General features: G+C 47.7%; 1 protein-coding gene and 2 long non-coding RNA genes across 8 annotated transcripts in view; 1 reads left to right on the forward strand and 2 right to left on the reverse strand.

Moving 5' to 3' along the window:
* Positions 1-7539, reverse strand: part of NEO1 (neogenin 1) — a 175127-nt gene extending 167588 nt beyond the window's left edge. For all 4 annotated transcript variants that reach the window (XM_059857980.1, XM_059857979.1, XM_059857978.1 and 1 more), the window contains exon 1: positions 7194-7539. In XM_059857980.1, the coding sequence (XP_059713963.1) occupies positions 7194-7308 (115 nt within the window). In that variant the 5' untranslated portion in view covers positions 7309-7539. The remainder of the gene's footprint in view (positions 1-7193) is intronic.
* A 123-nt stretch (positions 7540-7662) lies between these two features.
* The window catches only part of LOC132333168 (uncharacterized), a 30350-nt gene continuing 11935 nt past the window's right edge, over positions 7663-26077 (forward strand). Inside the window, exons 1-5 of one of the 3 annotated variants that reach the window (XR_009488078.1) lie at positions 7663-7730; positions 8413-8489; positions 11759-12052; positions 16745-16977; positions 17657-24589. This is a non-coding gene — a long non-coding RNA (uncharacterized LOC132333168). The remainder of the gene's footprint in view (positions 7731-8412; positions 8490-11758; positions 12053-16744; positions 16978-17656; positions 24590-26077) is intronic. The other 2 variants (XR_009488076.1, XR_009488077.1) reach the window with 2 other exon arrangements.
* LOC132333169 (uncharacterized) lies at positions 12048-14077 on the reverse strand. The gene is made up of 3 exons (XR_009488079.1): positions 13560-14077; positions 13147-13381; positions 12048-12383 (listed from the first exon to the last, which is right to left on the reverse strand). It is a non-coding gene; the product is annotated as an uncharacterized LOC132333169 (long non-coding RNA).

Below are 26077 nucleotides of genomic sequence, written 5' to 3' on the forward strand. Positions count from 1 at the left end.
CTCTGCTATGCACAACACTACAACAGCCACAATTTCAAGTAATTATTCAGTTATTTAAAAGACATGTGGGTGCGGCACTGGGGACACGGTTTAGTGGTGGACTGGGCATTACTGGGGAAATGACTGGACTCCATCTTGGAGGGCTTTTCCAACCTAAATGATTCTGTGATTCTTCTGTTCGTTTTTTTAAAGCAATGTGACCTCTCTTAAAATTCTGAAGACAAGTTAGACTCCACTTCTCAATTTTAGAAGTCATGACGGGTCTAATGACTTAAATGACTTTTGGCAGGCTGTTCTACTTTTAGAAGGACTATCCAAACACCTCTATTTGTGGCTCTGCCTTCCTCACTACGGTTACATTATAAGGTTTCAATGCACAAACCACAGAGCCGTGTTAAGAGGAGATGTTCGGGCTCATTAACTACAGAGGAAAGCCAAGAAAGATGAAGCTTATACAGGGCTTGACTCCATCTCAGTCCAAGTGGAAGCAAGCTGTGGGACAATTACACTGAGAACTAGGGAATGAAAAAAACCTGGAAGCTGCCTCCAAGTGCTCAAGTCTGTTAGTGATGGCAGTAACACAAAGGTGGCTCTGCCAAAAGGAAGATGAAAGGAAGAAATGGAACCAACACAATCAGAGCTGGAGCTTTCACTTCCCAGACAATGTAGGGAGCAGTGCTGTGTTATAAATACACAATCTAAAATATAGAAAGATACCCTATCTATTCATAGTGTCACATAAACATGAAGACAAACTGAGATTTACCATGGCTCAAAATTCCATCGTAAAGTACACAACAAATAAAGCAAAACTTGCCCAGAAAAGCACTCATTAAATGGCTGGAAACTCCATGCAGAACTTGAAATAAATGGAAGCTGTAGATAAGCACAATGTCTCTTCAAAACCATATCTAAGTCTAACTTCAATATGTCAACAGGCAAGAAACAGCAGCTAAGGCTATCCTGGTACAGCCCTCAGCCTGCTGAATGCCCAGCACACAGCGTGCTCTGTGCTGCTCACCCCGAGGTCAGCAGCAACACTGGACACATGTCACGAGTTAAAAACACATCAAACAAGATAAATTCATCACAGTATCGTAATAATAACGGCTGACAACTGTGCTGGCTACTGGCACATGCTCTGACCCAGTGTCACAAAACCTGACAGCTTCAAGACATCCAAGACAGGCATCAGAAAAAAAACAAAGGTAAAATATATTTGGACTCCATATATATGAGCTAGAATTAAGCCCTCTTGTAAGTTACACAAATTTCTAAGCCAAAAGGAAAGTTAAAAAACAAACAGATGGCAAAGTCCAACAGAGCTATACTGATGAAGCACTGAAACCACAAAGGATATCAAGTACATAGGTGCCTACTAGGAGACACAAAGTGAAATTTTAAGGGATCAGCAGGCAGAAGCACAAAACCATGGGGTTTTAAGATAATAACAAAACAAAACATAATAAAGACACAGTAAGATTCACACCCATATGCATAACAATTAAAATCTAACTACAACAGAAAGTAGTGCACAATTTCTTTGAGCAGAGAGAATAAATTAGTGGGTAATTTCATCACAAAACAGCCTTTCCACTTTTAAAAGATCTCCAAACAAAACTGTATGACTAGAGGATACCAAAAATTATCACCAAGTTGCCATGCCTTGCTAAGACCCAAAAGAACTGAATCATCAAAATCCACACCATCAACAACAGTCCATCATATGAGTCAAAACCACTGTAACAGACAAAGGAAAAGAAAATCAATAGATTAAAATGTACAAATGAAGAAATTCAGACTAAGCAGAACATCTGAACTTCTTCCGTGGTAACCAGCGCCAAGCCAGCTGCACAAACAGCTCCACAGTGAAGAAAATTCACAGCTAACATATGCAGAACAACACACTTGGAGGGGGAAAAAAGCTCTCTCCGTTGTACAATTCACTGTTTCTAAATCAACTTAAAACATTTTCTCACTGGAAAACTATGAAAACTAGAATGTCAGAGGAATAGGAAAATACAACATTGTTACATGACTGAATGACCATCACATTCCTTCCCAAAAATGCCATACTCGGTCATATCACAACAGCAAACCCAAAGGTGAACCAGGAAAGTTCAAAGACTGGCAATGAGAACCAGTGATGCCATAAAAAAATACCCAAGTTTATGTATTTGGACCCCAGTGAGTTCCCAAGGTGGGCAGTCCTGTCTGAACAGCACCTCTATGGATTTAACTGTAATTTCTTTCCTGCTAATACACTCAATCCCAAAACATTCAGAAGCAACAAGTAGAGTGATAACTTTAGTGTTGATGTAAAAAGAAAAAATTCCTTTAGAGTAATTTATTACTTTTCATTAAAATTAAACCTCTTCTCTTTTTGCACAAATCAAATAGCTTGTGGTTGTTACATACTCCAAGGAATTACCCAAAATCCCAAGAAAGTTTAGCAGCAGAATATTCCAATTCCTTCACTGCCTTTCGTAAGGGCAGCTTTAATGAGGAAAAAAATATATTTTAACTGATGCAAAAAGAATTTATCATAAATTGATAGTCTGCTTATTCTGTAAAATTAAGATGCTCCTCTGCATGAACACTAAATGGTAAAAACTCTGAAAATTAAAGCACCTAATAGACCATATAAAGCAGATTTTCAGTTTTCCTACCAAATCCTGCAACTGTACATGTACAAATCAGGCATATCTATTTATATGGAATTAATCAGGATTACCACTTTCATCTTGGCAATTTCACTGCAGGACGAAATCAATAGCACCCAATCAGTAAAATATGACTGTTTCCACTGCACTGAGGCATTTGCTCTATTAAGAACTATTCTGCCTTTTTAAAAAATCAATAGCCTCAGGCATTATGTTTCAATATTGGAGACCAGAGGTGTACTCTGGCAGGACAATCCAAACAGCACCCCAGGGTTTGAGGCAGCTCTCCCCTCTCAGCCCAGCACACCAAAGAAGCAAAGGCAGGCCCGTGCCTCCATGGCCATTCCCAAAGGCTGCACCGAGACTGTGGAGCTCTCAGGGGCTGAACACTTAATCCACAACCCTTGGAGGAAGGTAAAAAACCCCACTGGATCCAGCATGGAAGCTGCAAGCTGGGCCCTGCAGCCACTGAGACCCCTACAAACCGGATAAACAGAAGTGGAGCTTCCCTTCCACCAAGTGACATCCCAACATCAGCACTGATTCCTCGTTACAGCAACAACTCCACTTATACCTTCTCACAGGCAAAGCAAAGGGCATTTGAACACCCTGCATCTATAAAACCACTGCATGCTTAGAAAAGTTGGCTGCAAACATTGGCACACATTTTACACACCAAATTATCTCCATGAAACTGGTGATGATAATAAAATTCACTTGCAAACGCCCCATGATGCTCAGGCTGATTTTTCCCAAGTTAAATGTTTTTATAGCTTGAAAGCAAAACTTAAGCAGAATATTGCACTGCTCCTTGTGCAGTTTTCCTAAACTCTCACTTCATTTCCTCACTCATTTATTATCACTCTCCTCCTCTTGGCCATGTAACAAACTCCAGTTAGGTGCCTACAGAGTCTCCAGACTTCTGTGACAATCTCTGGCTGAAGGTTAACCTCGTGTAAATCACAAGGGCATTTTATCATCAGGAACAACCAAATACTCTTATTTGTATAAGGAAATATCTACCAGATGTAACTTCCTTACTTACACTGATAAGTTAGCACAAGGTAACTAAGCCAAGCTTTTTTTTTTTAATGACACTTTTTGTTTGCTGCTTTTCGCCGTGATGAACATTAGGCACAGGTGTGTACACACCTGACAACTTCGAGACTGAAGTGTTAGTTTATTAGGAAAGCTTCATAAGCCAGTCAAGTAATTTTCTTAGATGACTAATAAACATGCAGTGCAAAAGCCATATGCAACCTGTCCATATGGAACAGGAATATCAAGCAGGGAGAGCAGTGCTTAACTGACTTGGGACGTAACTGAGACCTGAATATTTCTGCTCTATTTTTAACTTGGGATATAATTAGAAATAATCAAGCAGCACACACAAAACAGAAACAAATGACAACCTGCTGTTTCTAGGGACCCAGCTGATCTGTGCTGCCATCCTTAGCCTTCCATACCCTCCATTACTCCCAGAAGGAGCATCCCTGGCAGCAGCACCTGGATGCACTTCCCAGCTTGCTGCTCACAGACCTCTTCAGTTCTGGGTTCCTCCTGCAGCTCCAGGCCCACCAACTGCTAATTCTGACCCACTGGGACTTCCCAAAGCAGCAGTTTGCCCTCCAAAAACAAAACACATATCGATTCCAAGGACTTCAAGAATTCCAGGGAGAGACAGAATTTTCCTGCTTCTGAATAATCTCATTTGCAATCTTAATGGTATATACAGGGTATCACAGCTTCCCTATTAAAAATTAGGTGACACCAGCTACATTTTTATTTCTAATAATGCGTTCTGTATAGATCCAAGATTTTATGCTTATCTCAACTCTGTTACAGTTATAGGAGGCAGGATTTAGCTTAATTTGATGCTTCTTCCTGTTTTGTTTTATTCTCTCAGCTAAGTGAAATGTTGTCCCAATTCTAAAACCAGCAGCTCATCTCACCTTATCTGCAGAGCCACCAGCTACAATGGAAAACACACTAATGTTTGCAGATACACAAATAAATGAAGTTATACAGTTTTCTCCTAAAATAATTCAGCTGCACTCTTTTCTTCTTCAGAGAGCCACGATGAGCTATTTATAAATAAGATCAAATGTCCCTCCAACACACATGACTCCATACAAAGAATATGGGCTTCCAAATCTGCAACTTCTGCTCATTTACGGCACTTTTACCCACACCAAAATGCCAGCATGGGGTTGTTTTTGCATTAAAACCCCCTGATCTGGACATAGCAAGCAGCACTTCAGCCTTGACAAGGAGAGCTGTGAGTCCCACAGCCAAAGCTCTACCTGGACCTACAAACTTGGTGCTCTTCTGCCTCTCCAGCCCTCAGCATCAGCCTAAGGAGGCTCTTCCCAGCATCCTGAAGAGATCAAGCCGCACCCAGAGCATGGAACAGAAGACAGCACTACCCCCCCCTCACATCTAAACTCCAACAGGACTTTCATGCCATGGAACATCTGCACCCAAGTCCCTCTCCTATGAGCACCTGCCCATATAAAAGTATGTGGAACATCCTGTACTTAAGAAAAACTACTAGCAATTAGATGGGAAATAGTGTGAATTAAAACGAACTTCATCCACTACACAGCCTCTTTATTGAGACAAAGAACTAGGAGAGCCTTTCCCCTTTCCTCTAAGTAACTGGTACAAACACCCTCAGACAGGGAAAGCCCAGCACCTGGTGCTCCCCAGGGATCCCACAGGACACATCCATGGACACAGCATAAAGGCACCTTCCACAGTAGAGGAGAGGAGGAGTTCACCAGAACTTTCAAGATTTCCACAATGATACTCCTAAATTCCTGCTCCAATAAACAGCTCCAATGAAGGTTTTATTCCACATCATTTCAGCACATCACCACCCTCTGCAGACTTAATTCAAATATTTGACTCCAACAGACAGAACTTCACCTACTAATTTGATTTCCTCAAGCCATAAAAGATTATTTTATACTATTAAAGAGCTACAAACACAACCATGAGACCACTGAGCTGTCAGGAGAGCAGGAATATCAGAAAAGAAGCACCACGTGGCAACATTTTACACATAACAAAGTAACTTATCTGTTACACATGTTCTGCAGATTGAGTCAAACTGTAATATTTTTCAAAACAAAAAAAATCTACTTCAGACCTGGAATCTGCAAAGTTTGTACTGTGTAAGAGGATAAATAAAAATATTCCCTGTCAACAGGAGTCAGCTCACATGGTTCCATCAGTGGTGTCCAAGATAAGAACCACCGTGGAAGATCCTGCCTAATGTGATTTGAAACAGAACAATTACACAATTTAATGTCAGAATTTAACCATTCTTACTTTCCCAAATTGCTAACAAGTTCTAAAAAACATTCATTTGACCAGCAGTTTTTTCCATATTCCACTCACACAGAGCTCTCTCAAAATACCAGGATTCAATCAACCTACAGGGGGTATTTTTTTTTTAATCCCAGCACTCAGCATTCAAGACCAGATTTTCTTTCAAGCATCCAACTAGCTTATTGCTGGCAAGAAGGAAATAAATAAGTTACTTTTTAAAGCCAGCATTTGGCATAACGAGCAGATAACATCGCTGCAAAGCTGAGGAGGCTTCTGTGGTATTAATGGTCTCATGCAAGGGTTTTTGAGAGAGCCTTCTCCCGCCTCACCTGGGTGAGATTACGTTTTCCGTAGCCTATAAAGAACCAGGATTCAATCATGGACCATTAAAGACAACAATGGTAAAAGGTGTGAGAACTACCGCGGCTGAAACGCTGCCAGACCGCTCATTTCTGGGCTACTGCGGCAGTTCCCAGGCAAGTTCCTCTCTCTCTCCACAGGTTGCCGGTACCGAGTCCGTGCCGCTTCCAGCAGCCCTCCCAAGCCGGGGCAGAGCCCGTCCGTGCCCGACTCCCCTCAGGGGTAAGCGGCAAGCCCGATCCCCCTCAGGTGTGCCCTTCTCCCCTCCCTGGTGAGCGGCAAGCCCGATCCCCCTCAGGTGTGCCGTTCTCCCCTCACCGGTGAGCTGCAAGCCCAATTCCCCTCAGGTGTGCCGTTCTCCCCTCACCGGTGAGCTGCAAGCCGGATTCCCCTCAGGTGTGCCCTTCTCCCCTCACCGGTGAGCGGCAAGCCCGATTCCCCTCAGGTGTGCCGTTCTCCCCTCGCCGGTGAGCTGCAAGCCCAATTCCCCTCAGGTGTGCCCTTCTCCCCTCACTGGTGAGCTGCAAGCCCGATTCCCCTCAGGTGTTCCTGGCTCCCCTGCCTGGTACCAGCGAGCCGGGAACACAGGTGGGTGAAGCATTCAATCCCCCGCAGACGGGGCTCCAGGTGTCCCTTATTCGCGGGGAGGCACCGCCGCCGCTCCCCGAGGCTCGCAGTAGCCCCTACTAGTGCCCGCACGGGGGGAGCGGAGCGGGCTCAGCCCCTCGGCACCGCTGGCCCTGCCGAGGCCGCCCCGGGCCCCGCCACCCTCGGGACCCCTCCGCGCCCCTGCACAGCTCCGCGCCCGCCGCCTCGGGGGTCTCGCCGCGCTCTTACCCGTCAGGAGGCTCCGGGAACCGCTCCGCGCCGCGGCGCCGGTCGGTGCAGGCTGCGCGAAGAGAAGGGCGATGCACAGGGAGCCGAGGAGCCGCCGGGCTCTCCGCGCCGCCATCGCTCCACTCCCCGCGCCCGGCAGCCGGGCTGCACCCAGCGCCTGCCCCTCCCCCGGGGGGGGCTCCTCCTGCCTTCCTTCCCTACCGGGCGGGCTGCGCGGAGGCGGCGGAGTGAGAGCGGCGGGCAGGCGGAGCGGCCGCGCTCCCTCCCTCACTCCATCGCGGGCCGGGCTCCGCCGCTCGCTCGCTCCGTCCCTCCCTCACACGGACCCCGCGGGGCGCGCGCCGCCTCCCGCCCGCCCCCGCCTCGCGCATGCGCGCGCTCCTCCCCTCCCGCCCCCGACCCCCGCGCCAGGTGTGCGCGCCACCGCCCCCCCCCCCCCGCGCGCGCCACCGCGCCTGCGCGTGCGCGCGGGGGGGGCGGGGCCACTGCCCTCTCCTGAGGGGCGACGCTCTGCCCCTCCCTCCCCTCAGGCGTTCGGTACGTAAAGTTCGTGGGGTTTAAGGCAATAAATCCCTGTTTTTCCGTCTCCTGGACCAGCCCAGCATGAGTGCGGGACCTGCGCGTTTTCCACACGTAAAAACATGGAAAACAGCCGGTTCGGCACCAATCCGGGTATCCCCGCTATGTGGCGAGCCGGAGGGTGTGGGAAGAGGGAGCCCTGCTCTACCATGGTGCTGGTTACCAGCAATCCAGAGCCGCCCAGAAACCCGAAATCGAGCTAAATGTCCAAAAATAACTTGCGGAAACTTGTTTTTTTGGGGAGCGACTCTGCTGCTCTCTTCGGGATGCCGCCTCTCCCAGTAAACATGCTTCTCAAAGATAAATAACGTGAAGAAAAGGCCAGACATGCTCCGAAAAGGCGAATGCGATGTATTTTCATCCTCCTGGGGGTAATTAGTTTTATACAGCATTTGCCATTCAAATCCGAATCACTGGAATGCCGCATCGTTACCAGCCCGCTCCAGCCCCACTGGCAGATCCAGGCTCCTTAGAAAGGACACAATAAAAGCTATAAATGTGCATTCCCCCTTCATTAATCATATGGAGTGTACCCTGGTATTTTTTCCATCTCAGCTTGTTTCCCACTAAGTTATATTTTTACAATGCACACTGTGTCCTTGCTGATTTTATTTTTGACTAATTGAATCGTCTCTTTCAGGACAGAAATTACATGGGACCAGGGCTGGAGGTAACCAGGAGAGAACCAGACCCCTGGAGCACCACAGGATGTGAAACGTGGGTACATCCCCTGCAAAACACGTTGCAAAACATTTTAAAACGAATTTTAAATCATTTGTTCCAAAAATCCAGGCTTTCATGCTGGTTGTGAGACTCCTGTTAAGGAAAGTTTCCCTTGATAACCTCGGTGTGTGTGGCAAGGGTGTCCCTCTTGTTGCAGGCAGCTCTATATTCCCGTGAAATTCTTCTTGATCCAGCGGGATTTGCAGATTTGTTTATGGAGAGGGTTTTGTGTGAGGCAGAGGCTGGCAGAGTGAGCAGTGCCCCACACACAGGTGTGGATTCTGCTGTACAGGGATGCACACAGCGAATTAAACGCTGACGTGACTGCAAAGCACCAGCTAATACAGGTGTCTGAGGTGTCTCTCCTCGTGAAGCTTGCTTCATTATTTTATGTTTCTGTCAGGAAACAGGGGGTTTGGCCACTAAAAATATCCCGGGGCATTTTCACAATGGAATAATTACCTCCTCAGAAGGATGTTTGGGTTTCTCCAGCTTACCCTTGCCGAGCTACGCTGCTATCTGATATGCCACAAGGATTACCAGCAACCAGCTGCAATTTATCCTGAAAATGGAAGCGGTGATTAAAAGGCAGGACTGGTAGTGTAACTCCTATTAAAGCTGGTTAGCAATTCCCATCATAAAATCCTGCCCTCAGTCGCGTTTAATAGGGCCAGACTAACCACTGTGCTGAAATTTAGGCATCTGAAGTTCATACCTTGGGTTAAATTATAAACATTTCTCCTTCTGTTCCTTCTATCAGGGATTTTCTAGTCTGAAAATGAGAGTGGTCACTTTGTCAGAGGTGTTCCCTCAAACCCCCCTATGAAAACCTTCCTGAAAGTCCTGCTGGTTCTTGGCAGGGGCTTCCTGATGCTTCCACTCCCCAGCAGCTCCATCCTCATGACAGCCCAGGGCTGTGGGATCCGAGCTGGACCTGCAGCTCCAGTTTCTGGCTGCTCTGGACCATGCCATGTCTGCAGGTAGGAAGGGCAGACCTGTCCTTCCAGTCTTCTTGGGAAACACAGAGCAGGAAGCTCCTTGAAAAACACACAGTGAGGACAGGAACTGGGTTTGGGACAGGTAATTTGGCAGGCACAGAGGCTGTGGAGAGAGACAGGTTCTCCAGGGTGGTGAAAGGGAATGAGGAGCCAGAAGGAAAAACAGGTCTGCCTGGAGGGAGGGATAAAGCAAAGCCCATAAGAAAGAGTCTGGGAGCCAGGCTGCTGGGAGAAGGCTTTAAACCTGACTGGAAATGGGAGAAGTTGCTGGGAGGAGGACATGCAGCCTGGCAGGACTGGGAGATGTCCCTGTGCTCTGGTCAAGGTTGGAGGGAGAGCTTGCTGTGCAAAGGGGATCAGATGGAAGAGCTGGAGTGGGACAAGGGAGGAGGACCCCGAGGCTGGGTGTGGGATGCAACAGGGCCTGTGGGAAGAGGGAATTCACTGGGGACAGTGATGTAATGATGTGAATGACAGAAATGGGAGGAGGGAGGCAGACCAGGAGGATGAGGATTTTGGAATGGGAATGAAGACCATCTGGAAAGCAGTCAGCAGTACCTGAAATACACTGAGAATGTACCTCACCCCCTTGGAGAGCTGGAGCTTGTGCCAACCATGGCATCCCTCACAGAGGGAAATTTCCACATTGCTGATGGCTGCATTGATGGCAGCTCAGGATTACATTACTGGGGTTAATCTCTACTTGGGAAAGAAGTACATATTCAATAAAGCAACAGAACTCAGGCTGCACAGTAACACACTCCCCAGTTATCAAACACCAGGATAATGGCAACCCGTGCAGAAGGATATGCCAGGCTCAGACACTGAACCAAGGTCAGGGAACCCAGGCAAGCACCTCAACAACTTCCACCTCATTTACTGCAAAAATCAGATGTGGGTGTTTTATGCACCTTGTGAGGAACTGCTGGGCAAGCAAGCACAGCACTGTGGGTGGGGCAAGTGACTACTGCTCCCAGAAAGGATTTTTAGCCTCTGGAATTTGTGGGATGCAAAACACAGTCCCAAAACAGACCTGCCCAGCGCTGCACTAATTGTGCAGGCAGCACTGCCCAGGTGCCTGGGCTGACATTTTGAAGCCTGACTTGCAGAAATGAAGAACTATTGCAGATAAATCTGCAATAACTGAGAATTTATACAACTTCTGACTCAATTAGATGCCTGGCCATGTTCTATTTTCTGACAAAATCAGGCCATTGAGTATTTCTAATTGGATCTCTGAAATGAAAAGATATTTTTTACTATTCTGTCTGTACGCCCGAGTTCCTCGTCTGTAAAATAAGGGCAACACCAGTTCTCGCTACAGTGTTGAGAAAATGAATTAGAGTTTGTGAAGCACTTGGATACCATAGTGATGAGTCCCATGGAAAAGCTCGGGAGGAAATGAATAAATCTGTCTTCAGAACAATATTTGAATAGTCTGCTGTAAATAAAGCACGGGCCACACAGTGAACAGCGAGGAGAAAATAAAATTACTACTTAGTGAGCACAGTCTATTCTGTACAATGAGTGAGGCCAGGAACCTGTTGAAAGAACAGCGTGTGATCTAATTAGAATTAAATACTGTATCATAATGCAAATGCATGGAAGGGACAAATTACAGTTGCATAGGCCACCTTAATGTTGGTATTTCTAAACTTTTAGACTCTTGAATTTAAAAAATAACTCCACTGTTAGGTGCAAAGGTGTAATACATGTGTATAAATGATTTCCTCGCCCTTTAATAGTGGGAGACAATATATTTACCTCCTCTACCTCAGCCACTTAAGTGGAAAAAAGTGTTTTTCTCCTCTTGGAGATATCTCAGCCTTACAGCCAAGATTTAACGCTGTCGTTGACACGCTGACGTAGAGATTTAAATCCAAAATTTACCTTCTTTGGGAGTCTGTGCACGATCATCAGAGACAGACTATTCTCCAGAGAGGGAGCCAGAGGAGGACCTTCATTTCAGTGATTAAAATTTTGTGTTTTGCTTGGAGTGCTTCCCATTCCAAACCAGCCCCCTGGTTTTGGTGCAGAGGCAAGGTTATGGAACAACAGCTCCCCTGATCTTTGCGACTCCTCAGTCCCGAGGCTGCACTGAGCTTTCCCGGCTCCTGCTGAGACTTGGAGCCACTTCAGAGCGTCTGCAAATTGCTCTGGGTTATCTGTGGCCCACAAGAAGGGTGATGGAATTAGGATTGCACTGTTCAGTGCCACTCTGCTCGTGCCTATTTTTCTCATCGTGATTTCTCTATTGCTTTGCAGGATGTGAGGTGACACTCAATCGTTACACCAATTTATTGTTATCCCGAGAATTTGCCATTACCAGGCATTCTCTGGCAGCTGGTAAAGGCAATTTGGGATAAGAAGGGGCTGCAGCACAAATAAAGACGTGGCTTGTTAAGTTTAAGACTTAGAGCTATGAGATATCTTCAGTTTAACCTGCTGTGCTGCCTCCCTTGTGTGAGGCATTGGCTCCGTTCGTGGACAACATCTGGCACATGGCCTGTCCGATTGTTCCCAATCTCCATCCTGATTCCAGCACCAGTGCCCAGCAAGGTATGCTGTCTTACATCCTTCAGTAGGAGCTAGATTTATTTTTTCATTTCTTTTTTACATTATTAGCCACAGATGTGGTTTTGAAAACTGCTCTGAGGTTAAAAGTCATCCTCTGGACTTTGCCAAGCAAATTCTGGGTTAGCAGGTCATATGCCAGAAACCCTCCAAGCCCAGCATATACTTCTGTCATTCCTGAGGTCAACAGCAGTTCCAGCTCCTCACTGGGATCAGGGAGGGTCATAAATGAAGGCAGACCTTCCAATCACTGAGGTGAGTTCCCTGGGAAGGCTGAGAGGAAGGTGGAGCTCCTTGAGTGCCAGGTTGACAGAGTCTGAAACACAAACAGGGCAGTTGGTGAAAAATGCTTTTAAAGGCTTCCCTTGCTGAGCAAGGGAGCTGCTGAGGTCTAATCCAATGTTTGTTTATTTAGGGTTTTCAGAGGCAGATGGAGGGAACCTAGAATCCAAAAGGCAGGGTTTACTGGAATCCAGTCTGCCATTTAAAAGAAAAGGGTAATGCATTTGTTATCAGAAGTGCATAATGATGTGGGATATGGGTCTGTGGGCATCCAGAAGGAGAGAAATGCAGGTAACGCCCAAGGGGAAAGGCTGATGTTACTGCAGTCAATGAAACTTTTGTCATCCGTGTCAATAGCGGGAGATTTCATCTCTGGAAGCCTGTCATGGCATGACACCGTGCCACAGGTGCTCACAGTGACTGTATTTCCTGTTTTGGTGGTTGCCATTAGTCCTTGTTCTCAGATGAGATCATTACTGGGGACACACTGACCACTCCATTCTGCTTCCCCACTGTCCATGCCCTCACTTTTCCAGTGTCCCACTTCTCCCTGAGCTACAACAACTCATCTTTGGACTGGAAGACTCTGCGCATCCAGTAAGAGAGGAGACAGATGGTCCCTGCCCTCTCGTGCAAACAGGATCAGTCTCCTCTGCATCTTAAAAACCACATAAGCCAGGCAGGGATTCCAGGTGGTGTTTATCCCAAAGCTTTTCCAACAATCCCACAAGAATGTTAATTACTGACACCAACAATCTTGTTCTCATTCATATAATGGGAGTGCCTAAAGGTCTTACCTGAGGTTGTGTTAGATACTGTAGGATCACACAGGAAAAGGCAGAGGGGTTTTAGTCCAGGTTATCCTGACAGGAAGTCAGAACCATGGAGAGCTGTTGGAGGTAGAGCCAGCAGGGCCACCTTTCACATCTCTTGAGTCCCAGTGCTTCTGCTCTGTAAACACCATCACGTTTTCTCCTGTGCCAGGGGAAGTGAGACTGCAGCAGTCTGAGAGGATTCAAAGCGAGAAGAAAACTGTGGAGAGGAGATAGGATAAGAACAAAAGGGGAAGAATTGATGCTTAGCACACAGAAATGGTCATTCGCCTCTGGGCTTGGGAAATCAAGGAAATAACCTTAGACCAACAGCAGAGGATGCCTGGAAAACACAGCCCATCACTCCTGGGGATCCCAGCACACCTCACAAACCTCACCTCTGCCCATGGCAGGAACCAACAGCAGCACAGCCTGGCCCTTTCTATGTATGGCCTGAAAGGGTCAGCTGAGGTGCTGGGTCCTCCAGCTGGAATCACATGTGTTTCCTGGAAATGGAAAAAAAGGCCTCATTATCTTTGAGAGATACAAACACATCAGCCAGTTAGATGAACAAGTGCACATAAAACTTGAGACCAAGTAGACTTGACTAGGTGTTGTGTCAACACCTTACAGCTCCCACAAGTGTCCTTCCTTTTGGTCTGTATCTCAGACTGGGATTTTGGGTGTTTAAAACTGAATATACAGAAACAATGATTACAGGAGTCATTACTTGGACATAGTGGCTGAAGTGTCCCTCTGCTTTAAATGGCAGGAACTGGAGGCACAGAGTGCTGATAGAACCTTGTGATGGAAGAGAAAATGTGAGCAAAAATTACCTCAGTCCACTCATTCAACAATTCAAAACCAGTCATTGCTATGATGTAGTGAAGACAGGGACAATGAACCACAGAAACAGGAAGGAATAAAGACATTGGACAGTAGGTTGGGACAGGGACAGAGTCCTGTTTACTGTAATAATCTTGTTTATGCACTTTCAGCCCTTCAAAGTCATAGGTTTGGCTTTGCTTGCTCCAAATGGAATGCTCAGACAAACCTCATCACTCTTTCAAATGCTATGAAGGAATTTCCTATAAATATAATGGAATTTTCAGGGAGAAAATATTGGACTTCTTAATTTTTACCATGTTATCTGACAAAGGGACAAACTTGAACGGTTGTAAAATTAAACTTTTCAGAACAAGACCTGGTTTACAAAGGGCTTCCATTCCCCAAGCTCATAGCGTGCTACAGAAGGATGCCTGGAGCCTTGGCAGATTCTTTTGCCACAGGACCTGCACACTGTGATCATGGTGCTTCCCAAATCACCTTCCTGCCAGGAAAGGTTGTGCTGGACCACCTGGGAATGCTGCAAAAGTCTGGACAAGGCCTTGGTGATGCAGCTGTCAGAGGAGAGCAGAGAGATCTCTTCCCAGAGAGCAATAGCAGGGTGCAGCCCTGATTTGCTAAGGAGAGAAACAAGCTTCTGTTCCCAGCAGTTCCTGGATTAAAAGCAGAGTTATGGACTCATTCTGCATACATTTTATTTTTAAATCATTCTAACTTCTTGCAATTCTTAAGCATCTCTAAAACCAGGATGAATTAGCCAACATTCCTTCCCAGTGTTACCAATGCAACCTCTTACCCCATCAGCACAGTCTGACTCTTTCTCAGCTGCAGGACTGAGCAATATAGGGACACAAGGACAGTTTAAAAAGCAAATAACACACTTTGTGCCAAGGCATGGTGCTGTACTGAGAGCTCTGGCAGGGAGAATGTGGGCAGCCTTCAGACAGGTGAAGAGTCTGACTCCTCAAGCTCCAATCTGACACTTCTCACAGACATTCATTTCGCTTTTTTTATTGTTGTTTAAACATCCCTTGAGGGCAACACTTCTGCAAAAACACCACCTTTCTCCCACCTTTCCATGCTCGTCCCAGGGGACTGGTGATCAAAGCCAGGAGAGCAAACCAGGGGCTCTGCTGAGATGTGGAACATGGGTGATGGAGCCATGAGCCCTCAGATCCCCCTGACAGGTCTGGGCACTTGGCACATCAGGAATGCTGGCTCTGCTGTCACACAGGGCTTCTACCACTGCTGTTATTCCCTCAGCACCTGAGTGGCAGGTTTAAAATCAAATTACATGAGTGCTACAGGCTGCAGGCCCTGCCTGAGCCCTGAAGTCAGAGGACTTGAAACAATAAATATGCCTGGGTAGCAGTTCCCTCAGAAATGTCATCCTTAGGCTGCTCCGCTGTTCCTCCTAACGGAACCTGACGGGACTCATCGACTGCCCGCTGCTCCTGGAACTGCAGCGGAAGTTATTGATTCTGGGAAATATGAAATGTGTCTGAGAGGTCACAGTGTGACTCTGTGTCCCAGTGAGACACTAAGGCCTTCAGAGACACTGAACGAGGCAGAGGGAGCAGCAGGAAACCAAAGGTGGGGAGTTGACTCCAGCAGGGATCGGTGGGGTTTGAACACCACTGCCCCAAGAAGAGGTGAAGGTCCTGATCCAGGTTCCTTGTGACCAGAAACCACCACGGGGTAAATGTTGCCCAGGCTGTTGCTCCTCCTGCTTCCCTCTGCACTAATACACATTTTGTAAGGGATGCTCTTGGAAGGACCAAAAGTTGAAATGTATTTCCTCTTCCCCCCATAGTGGAAGGCACGTGCTGGCAGGGGAATCAGTGAGGAAAATGCTCTTATGCTATACAGGCAATGGGCATTTTGTGCACAGGCAAGATGCCTTCACATTCCCAGAGGAATTCAGCTAAAAAGCATCACTGCCAAAAACTGGAGAGAATTCAGATGCTTGGAACAAACTTTTATTGCTAAAAGTGGGGAATTGGTCAAAAAAGATGTTCGGGCTATCAGAAGTTGTTATCAGAAGTGTCCTTTGTTTCTGAAAGCACCGAAGTGTAGGTATTCAACAAAAATCAATTTCTCAAAAAGATTCTCCTTCCGTGACCAAAAACCTTTGGTGAGGGCTGAGCAGAAATTGAGCTTTATGTCTGTATCATGTGGCCATTTAGATTCCACGAAGCAAAGCAAAGGTATTTTTCAGCCCTGAGCCCTCTGAGGCAGGTAACAAATAACAGAGATTTGACAGAGGGAGAAAAGCTTTCTCACAAATCTCCTGTTTTCCCAGTCCCAAAGGGCTGCAATCTGCCTCTCACCCCTCTTCCATGCTGCTGCTCTGTCCGTGGTCTGTTGGGTTTGTGTTTTCAGATGGGAGTCCAGTGTTTTCCTGCTGACCTCCAGCAATCAGCAGCATTCGGCTGCTCCTTCTGGGGTGTCATCGCGGTATCCACCTCTCCTGAGGCTGCCAGGACATTCTGGGAACCACTGCCTTTGGAGAACAAAGCACAGGGGACCACAAGGAATAGTGTGACTGACATTTGTTTTTATGTTTATTGCTACTACTGCTGTTAACATGTCTTGTTTTTTTCCTAAAGAGCAGAGTTCATGAATTATGCTCAGCTTAAAAAGAAAGCTGTAAAAAGTATCAGTGAAAGACATGAGGAAGAAAAAACTCAAAACCACTCCTGTTCTCTTATTCTCTTATTCTTTTTTTTTTTTTTAGGTTCTGCATCAGTTTCAGGCAAATGCAGCAGTGCCTTGGGGTGTGGTGCCTCCAGAAGGGAGCAGTGGGAACTCAGACACAAGAGCAGTGAGCTTGCTGTGAGCAGTTTCCACACCAGGGAGAGGAAGAATGTGGTTTTGTTCCTGGCTTCAGGTGGCTCTGACACATGAAAGGTTTCACTAATTCTCAGTTGAGACAAGTGAATGATGCCTGTCCCATCAGAAGTGACTAAGGTAAGGTATCTTGCACTTCACCTAAAGCTGACACCAGAAGAAGAGTAGGTTTAGATGGGATATTGGGAAGAAATTCTTGGCTGTGTTTGGTGCTGAGGCCCTGGCAGGGGCTGCTCAGAGCAGCTGTGGCTGCCCCATCCCTGGAAGTGTCCAAGGCCAGGTTGGACAGCTAGTGGAAGATGTTCCTGCACTGGCAGGAGGTGGAACAGGGTGGTCTTTAAGGTTGCTTCTAACTTAAACACTTCTGGGATTCTGTGATCAAGAATGTGAGAATGCCAACACAGCCTGGAACGTGGACAAAATCCCTGATTGGAGTTTCTGGTCCCAGGGTGGGTGGGGTGACACTGCAGCAGGAGGGTCCAAACGTCAAAGATAAATAAAGATTATTCATAAAGATATTCAAGATATAAAGATATCAATATAGAGATATTCAAGTTGTACACCAACTTACAAACTTCTATGAACTTAATTAACCCCAACAAAGCTAGATGCAGACTTTGGGGACTGAGCAGTGACACTGCTTTAAGTCAGCTCCCACAACAGGGATTTTCCCTCTGACCAAGGAGCTCCCTTGTTCAATGTATGGGGAAACACAGGCAGCAAAAGAGATGGTGGGAAAAATTAGCAGCATTGACAGTTGTGTTGGAAAGCCTTGTTCTCATCAGAACACCTTCCCCAGGTACCTGAACAAGAGAATGGGGATTTTAAAAAACAGGAAAACCTGCACAGGATGCTCAGTAAATCTGAAAGGAAAACACCCACCTTATAGCTCATCTCCTATATGGAATTTTTACCTGGAGTGCAGCTGACACCAGAGGAAAGGGTGAAAAGGCTTACAGCTCTGTGAGAGATTGTGACAGAACTGACAGCAGTGGACCCTGCTGGGTCACCAGAGAAAGAGGGAAAACACAACCCTTTGTGATTACAGTCAAATACAAATAAATATGTTGGAAAAGAACATTCTCTATTTCCTGCAAGCAGTAAAGTTTGGGGGGAAATGGCCTATGACAAATATTTTTCTCTGCTGGAGGCAGCAGCAGGGCTCTGACAGGCACGTTGGAAAACAGACCATACGTTTGTGCATATTCAACAGCCCCACTGGGAGACATCATTTCTCAGGCTGCTGTTGGGGTTGTGTTTGGCACTTGAACTGTTTCAGGGGCTTTGATAGTCCAGGATCTGTGCAGAGGATGTTTTGTTCTGAGGGAAAAGAGCACAAGCACATGACCAGAAGCTCTGATCAGCTATTGAAAGACCCAGACCAGCAGAGCTCAACAACACAACTCCTTTGTAATGGAAATGCCATACCTAGGCATGAAATTAGGAAAGCAATGTGGACAAGTGGGTTCTGAGAAGGTTGAAGTCATCCCCAGTATTCCTGCCCAGCAGAAAAGGATGCAAAATTAAGACACCTCTGAGTGGTGAAGTGTCGACCCAATTTAGCTGCCCAAGCAATCAATGACAGATCTTTATGAGTGTTCAGGAGCCCTAACACACAGATCTTCCCAGGGAAACTGAAAGGAGCTAATTAATAGCCCAGACAAACAGAATTAAATGCAAAGCTGGACATAGATCTTTACAGCCCGGTGCTGACTGTGCTGAATTCTCTCCTTGCACTCCCAGCTGACCCCAGTGAGGCATCAAGATTAATCCTTGTACAAAAAGCTTTTGCTTTCCATTTTCTGTAAAGCACTTGCAGACTGTCTACTCGAGTGTTTCACCTGGGTGCAATTAGAGATAGTTTAGTCTTGACTTACAGACTTAGCTGGGTGTAGTTTTGCTCTCCCCATCCCACTTTGAGCACCCTGAAGTGATACTTGTCTGTCTTCACTGCTCTGGCTGCTATTCCCTAAATAACTGAGGCTGTTTAACTCCCAATTGCTCAGCTCCATCTGTGACACCTGTCCTGTTTGCAGTGTGGTTTGGGACTCTGGTGCCCCAAACTGCAGTGAGGTGATGATGCCACTCAGAGTTAACACACAAGTCCCTGGGCAGGAGATGTTGAAAAGTCATGTGAATCCTCCTTGTTCCCAAGAGGTGCAGAGCAAGGGCTCTCAAAGGAGCTTTAGGAGGAGTTCCAAGGCTGGCCTTGAACGTGGGATACTTTCTGGAGAGGGGACTTGGGGTCATTTGGCTCATGTAAAGAGACATGAGCTTGCTTTGGGGACTGGGCTGCTCCAGCCATGGGACACATGGCCAGCCCAGCAGAAGCAGCTCCTGCCCTCCACCACCAGACTGAGGCCATTTAGATACAAGTGTTTTAGGGAGAAATACCAGTCTTGTCTGCAGGAAATGTCTGTTTGGGAAGACATCCCTTCAAGTGCTTGGAGATGGCAGAGGAAGAAGTTAAACACTGAGGGTTAGGAGTCTGCCTTGCACAGGCAGCCCCTGCAGCAGGGAAAGCCAACAGCAGGTTTTCCAGGATCGTGATTTTGGAATAAGGTGCCTAAATGTTGTGTACATTCCACTTCAGACTCTTCTTGGATGCCTTAGATGTCCCTTGTTTTTCCAGTGGAGAGCAGCAATACTTCCATGGTGTTTCCCAGTGTCACTGCTAAACTACTGATCCCTTTTCAAAGCCAGGGTAGAAGGTACAGCACAAAAAAATCTTCATTTTTTAACTAAAGTAAGGTGAAAGAGGACATCAAATAATAACAGGGTCAGCCTGAGGGCACTGAGAGGATTCACAGAATCCCACAATGGTTTGGGTTGGAAGGGACATTAAATTTCATCTCACTCCACCCCTGCCATGGGCAGAGACACTTTCCACTATCCCAGGGTGCTCCAAGCCCCATCCAACCCGGCCTTGGACACTTCCAGGGATGCAGGGGCAGCCACAGCTGCTCTGGGCACCCTGTGCTAGGGCCTCCCCACCCTCACAGGGAGGAATTTCTTCCCAATATCCCATCTAACCCTGGGGTCCAGAGAGATGTGAGATGCTTGGGAAAGGTAAATCTTGGGCTCGAGGGCTGCAGCTGGCCTTGATTTCACTCCTCAAGTGAGGAGCTCTCCTGGCTCCAGAAGGAGCCTTTCTATGTGGAAGCTAAAGATCTTTAAAACCTTCCAGAGGACAACAGCCAACATTCCCTTTCTCCCAGCTCCCACTTCCTCACACACTCCCTTGACTGAGGAAGAGGAGCAGGTTCTGCTTGGCCTGATTTGGAAGGAAGACCCAGACTCCACTGGGAGGGATCTGGGGTTATCCAGCTGCACCTCAGTCTTTCCTGTCCCATCATTCTAGTGACCCAGAAGTCTTGAAAAATAAATAATATTTGTAATTGTTGGGTTATTCCTCTACACAAATGTAATCTTTCTATCAGTGCTGTGCATAAGGATATGCAGAAAAAACAGGAATGTTCTTGGGATTGGAGACCAGTGGGCAGAACATTTTTTGCAGGCCCACACAAAACTTTTGGGTTGTCCCAAGCCAATGTCCCAGAAGGACATCAGAGTCAGCACTTTCACTGCTGAAATTACCCACAGCCAAGATAAATACATGAAATATTAGTGGGAATATTGAGAAATAACAAAAACTGGTGCAGAAACCACGGTGGAATGTGCTCGCAGGGACATGCACAGGCACAGCCTGTCCAACGGACTCGTGGTCATCCACAATCCTGGCTCACAACCTGCAGCCATTCCCTGAAACCTTCCACCAGCCTCAATTCCTTCTGTACAAAGGCAGTCCCATGGCCTGTTTTAAATCTCTGACAGCTTCATTTTGGTTCGAGCTCAGCTTCTCTCCTGGAATAACAGGCATTTGGGAGGCTGTCCCACCATCATTGTGGGAGAGAAAACTGTTCCCCTGTGACATCCCCCTTGCTCTGTGCCCACAAACCTCAGGGTCCATCACAGCCTTGAGTCTGCATGGAAAGAGCCAGCTGGAACCTCTGGAAACCTGGAATGCTCATGAGATTGAGGAAGGGGGAAAGCATGAGCACTGGTCCCTTCTCCAAAAGCTGCACACCAAGATCCCAAATCACTTCTTACTCCAGCACTCAGGAACTCACTGGAGTCAGAGCTTTGGGATTTAACTGCTCCTGGAAAGAAAGAAACTCCTATTTGCTTGCACAAAGATTGTGAGTTTTCTTCCTCCACTCCAGTGGAAGTTTTATCCAATAGGCCCCTTGCTGTGTATCCAGTGGCCTGGTCACCACTGCCTCAGGTGAGCACAAATCCAGTGGACTGACGTGGGAAAACAGCCTGAGCTGGAGGTGTGCTCACATAGCTTCATTTAGATCTTTCCTGATGGGAGAATTGAGAACCAAAGATGTTCCCACCAAACCTACTCATCCAATTACTGGCCCACTTTGAAAATGTGATATGGATCAGAGGAGCAGCCTGCGCTTTTCCCAGGACGGAGCAGGAGTGTGCAGACACTGCACTTTTGGGAAGCATCGAGAACCAGACACAGGAGCTTTGTGGCTTTTCTTCTTTGGCTCTGACTTGCTCTGACTCCTCACCTGCTCACCATTAGCACCCCGTGGTGCAGTTGTGTTTGACATCCCTGTGCCAGCCCCTGATTTATTTGGCCTCACACAGTCCCTCCTCCTCCACGCGGCCTTGGGAGCAGCAGAACAGACATTCTGAAATGGAACTCCCTTGAATCAGTCACTGCCAAAGGAGCAGACACCTTCAAAGAGCATTATCTTTGTGAATCAAACCTCACCCTTCCCAAATGATCTCTTTTTTTTGGTGAAATGGAGCTTTTGGGGTTTGGCAGAAGCGGACAAATACTCCAGTGGGCAGACTTAAAAAAAACAGGTGAAAGCATGACTGAGGTTCAGAGTCACAGAAAAAAGGAGAGAAAGGATTCAGGGAGAAATCCAGTGTGCTACATTCATCACTCACTCATTCAATTACAAGGCTTTGAGCAACTGTGCAATGAAGGGAATTCAAGCTCCCCATTTTCTGGTGTACCTCTAATGCTTTTCCCCATGGCACTGCAGGAGATGAGCCATGCTCCTTTCTACACCCATTCCCCATAGAAAATCTGCAAACCATCACCACTGATGTTCCCTAATTTAGAATCCATGTCCTAACATTCTCTGCCTCCAAAGCATGGCCACCACTTAATGCCCTGCTTGCTTTAGGAACGTGGTTTTCCTTTGGTCTGATGGGAACACCATGATTATGTGCTGCACGTGCCAGAGAGGCAGGGCTGGTTGGGGAAGGAGAAGGGAGGCTTCAGCTCAGAAGTGATAGTACCTATTTTTGGCTTCCAGAACCAGGCTGTGCTTCTCCCACTCAGTTTTGATGCTCCAACACATTTCACTGGAGATGTCACCAATCCCAGGCAGTCACGACAATCTGGGGTGCTGGGATTCAGCTTCGTGGGGGAGGGAAGACAAGCAGCAATTTTTCTGAAGTCTGTGGCAGGAACAAATGGATTTGTGGTGACTGTTATTTGCATATTAGTACTTAGATGAGGCTATTTTTCAGTCTGAACATACCGTTAGAACACGGGAGATCTACATCTGATGGTCCCTTCCACCTGCAGTGGGACATCACCTGCTCCTGAACTTCCATGATGAGGTTTTCAGATCTGCTAAAACATCTTGCAGAACCAAATACCCTCTTGCTCCCCACTGCCTGGGACACATAAAACAGACAAAATACAGTCTCCTGGAGTGAATTCATGTCCTAAGTGTGTTTTACAGAACTACAGTGCCTACTGGGGGTGCACAGGATTTTCCCAGAACTCCAAGTGCTACAGTTCCCACTGTTGTTAAGTGCCAACTTATTTACATCCCAGAATCCCGAGGCAGCACAAGCCAAGGTCTCTGCTCCCATCACCTGCTGCAGGTACCCCCAGGAGGTGGTGAGAGCCTCCCCTCTCCGTGGCTGTGCTTCAGCCATGTGAAGGAGGAAGCCCAAAACCTCTCCTGAAACTGAGCACTCGACCTGGGCACCTCAGTCCATGCTGGAGGGGCTCCCCATGAGCAGGCCACCCTGTGCCTCCTGCCCCCAGCAGCCTGTCCCTGCCTGGCACCCTGCCCTGAGCCCCGCAGCACTGAGCAGGGAGGGGAGACAAAGCTGGGGCTGCCCATCCTTGCAAGTGTCCAAGGCCAGGTTGGATGGGGCGTGGAGCAACCTGGGACAGTGGCAGGTGTCCCTGTCCATGGCAGGGGTTGGAACTGGATGGGCTTTAAGGCCCCTCCCAAACCATTCTGTGATTCCAAATCCAACAGGATCCAAGGGAAGACAAGGCAGAGGGTGAGGAGCTCAGGCATCTCTGACGCCAGGCCAGTGCTCTGAGAAAGTTGGGAACCAAAAGCCAGCCCTGTGGGCCTGCAGCTCACCCACCACGGGATCAGCTTTCCTTTCTTCAGCTGCTTTTCTTCATTCTGTTCTCTTGCAGCACTCTGTGCTATGGAGTGATAGAAAGACGTAACAGCTTCTCCAAACACATTTATCTTTAGAAATGGAACAGCAAGAGAAAATGACACCATGTAGACACTGTAAAAAGCCTTCACTACAGTAAAAAAAAAAAAAAAAAAAGTTACATTCTTGATCAAGGAACAAACTGGTCTGAATAGTCACAATCACATTTTACAGCCATGTAACTCTTTTTATCTTTTTCTCTCCCAACATCTGAAGAAGATGAACATCTGATTCCTTTATGTGGGAATTGCTTAAACCAGCACTGGGAGAAAATATGAAGTTGAATATTGATCTGAAAAGATGGAGTGAGTTCAGCCCTGAGTTAATGGTCCTGGATTTTGGACAGGGGCTGGCAGAGCTCAGCCCCTCTCAGGACCAGCCCCTGCCTGGTTCCTGCCAGCCCCACAGCCCGAGGCTCCTGCAGCTTCATTCCTTTCAGCAAAGGTTGGCAGAAGGAGCACAGCACCATTTTATTTAATCATGGTTGGAGTTCTGGTATGCAGAGGAAAAGAATCCTGGGAGCAGAGTGTATTTTCATGATGAGTGCATACAGAGTGGTATAAAATGTCTGCACCACTTCTTTCCACTCCAGCCTGTGTCTTTGAAGTCATGGTAACAGCTTTTGGATCCCAATCCTCTGATGAGACTCCTTGATTTATTAGGTAAAACATCTGGAAAAAATGAGGACTTGTGGCACTGTAAATCCTCCAGAAGGAGCAAAGAGAGGTTTCATCTGAGCAGCCCTCCTGTCAAAACGCAGGAAACCTGAGCCCTGGCCACTGGCTTGAGGGTGCTCCGAGGCTGAAAAGCTCCAGCCGGGCTCGTTCCCGTTTCACCCAGTGGCCAGAAAGCAGCTGTGAGCAGAGGAATGTGCAGCAGTCCGGGGAGCTGGGCCACGCCAGGCCGCTGGAAAGGTTTGCAGACGCTCGGGTGTCAGTAGCAGTGCTGCCCTTGACAGCACCAGGGAGCCCCTGCTGTAAATCCCGGCACTCTGGGAGCAATCTGGGATGTAAATACCTGCAAATACCTGCCTGTCACCCACACAGGAACAGCCAAACCCACTGCCCGGGCCCCCGCCGAGAGGGGCCTTGGGGTGACTTTGCCATCCCATAATTACAACAGGAACGTTGGAGAAGAAAACCGTTTGGAAGGAATGAAGCCCGTGCAAGTACCAAACAAGGCGACTTTGTGAGGCAGATTCCTTCTTTTATTTGGAAGCAGCCCTGAGGTAAGAGAAGAAAAGAGGAGAGAGGGAGCAGCAGGAGCAGCTTGCTGTGCAGGGGAGTTGGGCTCCTCCGTGCCGTGGGTGTGCTGGGCACACACGTGTGAGAGCGCGCGCGCGTGCAGCCGGCGCTGGGCACGTGGGGCCAAAGGTACAAATCACCCAGGTGCTTGACTCACAGTTATTTACTCTCTGCCTTCTCCACACAACAACCCAGGTTCCAAATTTCAGTGCTGACACTCTGGGGGAAATCCCCTGAGGACCATCCTTTGCCAGTTATTTGCCCATGTAAATCCCTCTTCCAGCAATTTCAATCACACAGTTCAAACCCCAGCCCTTGTGCCAATGGTGCTTTTTGGAGGGGGCGTAGGACCAGCAGAGGAGGGGGAGTTTGGGAAGTATTTTTTTAATCAGATAAATTATTGCTGGGAAACCAGCCACTTCTCTCCATTCAATTTATACTCTATGGGGAATCCATCTAATACCCCTGCTCAGAGTGTGAGGCAGGACCAGCGAGATGCTGTATCAAAGCAGGGAGGGAGGCAAAAGATGGGATGGAGTGCAGGGAAGGAACAAACAGTGGGAGGAAAGGGCTCTGGAAAAGCCTGCAGAGAAGAGGGAAAGCCAAGGGATGTGTCTGCAGCTCTTCAAACAAGGGAGGAGGGGAGAAAATGGATTTCTCTGCTGGCAAATTGGAGCAGGCTGGAGCATGGGCAGAGTGGGATGGGATGGGATGGGATGGGATGGGATGGGATGGGATGGGATGGGATGGGATGGGATGGGATGGGATGGGATGGGATGGGATGGGATGGGATGGGATGGGATGGGATGGGATGGGATGGGATGGGATGGGATGGGGATGGGATGGGGATGGCTCAGAAACACGAGGAGATTTTCACCTGTTGGGAGGTGGCACAGCTCCAGGCAGGATGGAGGGTCCGATCAGGCTCAGCTTGAGTTTGCAGAGCGAGTTTAGTGATTTCCCCTGTTTCCCAGTGGAACTGGGAGGCTTCCAGTTCACCTCACTGCTGTATTTGGAAGTGATGAACACTTTGCTGGCTGGCAGAGAGAAGCCAAGGGCTGGGAACAGAGACAGTTTGCAGCACCCAGGGTTCCAGCTGTGCTCACAGGGCAGCGTGTCTGGGAGCCTTGCCCTGCTGCCTGAGCATTCCTCCTATCCCTGTTTGTGCTCCCTGCTCACCTCAGGCTCTGCTGCAGCTCCAGGGTGGGGGACAGGCTGTGTCCCTGGGAGCTCCTCATCCAAACGGGCACAGCTGGAGCTGGGCACTGCCAGCAGGGGCACAGGCAGGGAACGACTGCCCCGAGCCCACCAAGTGAGCCGGTGACCAAAGCTGCCCCGAGCCTGCTGCCCCATGCAGGACTGGCTCTCTTTCATGTGCTAACACCAATTTAGTCCAGAGGCTTCCCAGTCCAGCACTTCCCAGTGACTGTAAATGCACATGGAGTTTTTAAAGAATTACAGGGTAACGGCAC

Source organism: Haemorhous mexicanus, chromosome 13, assembly GCF_027477595.1.
Source record: "Haemorhous mexicanus isolate bHaeMex1 chromosome 13, bHaeMex1.pri, whole genome shotgun sequence".
Lineage (NCBI taxonomy): Eukaryota > Metazoa > Chordata > Aves > Passeriformes > Fringillidae > Haemorhous > Haemorhous mexicanus.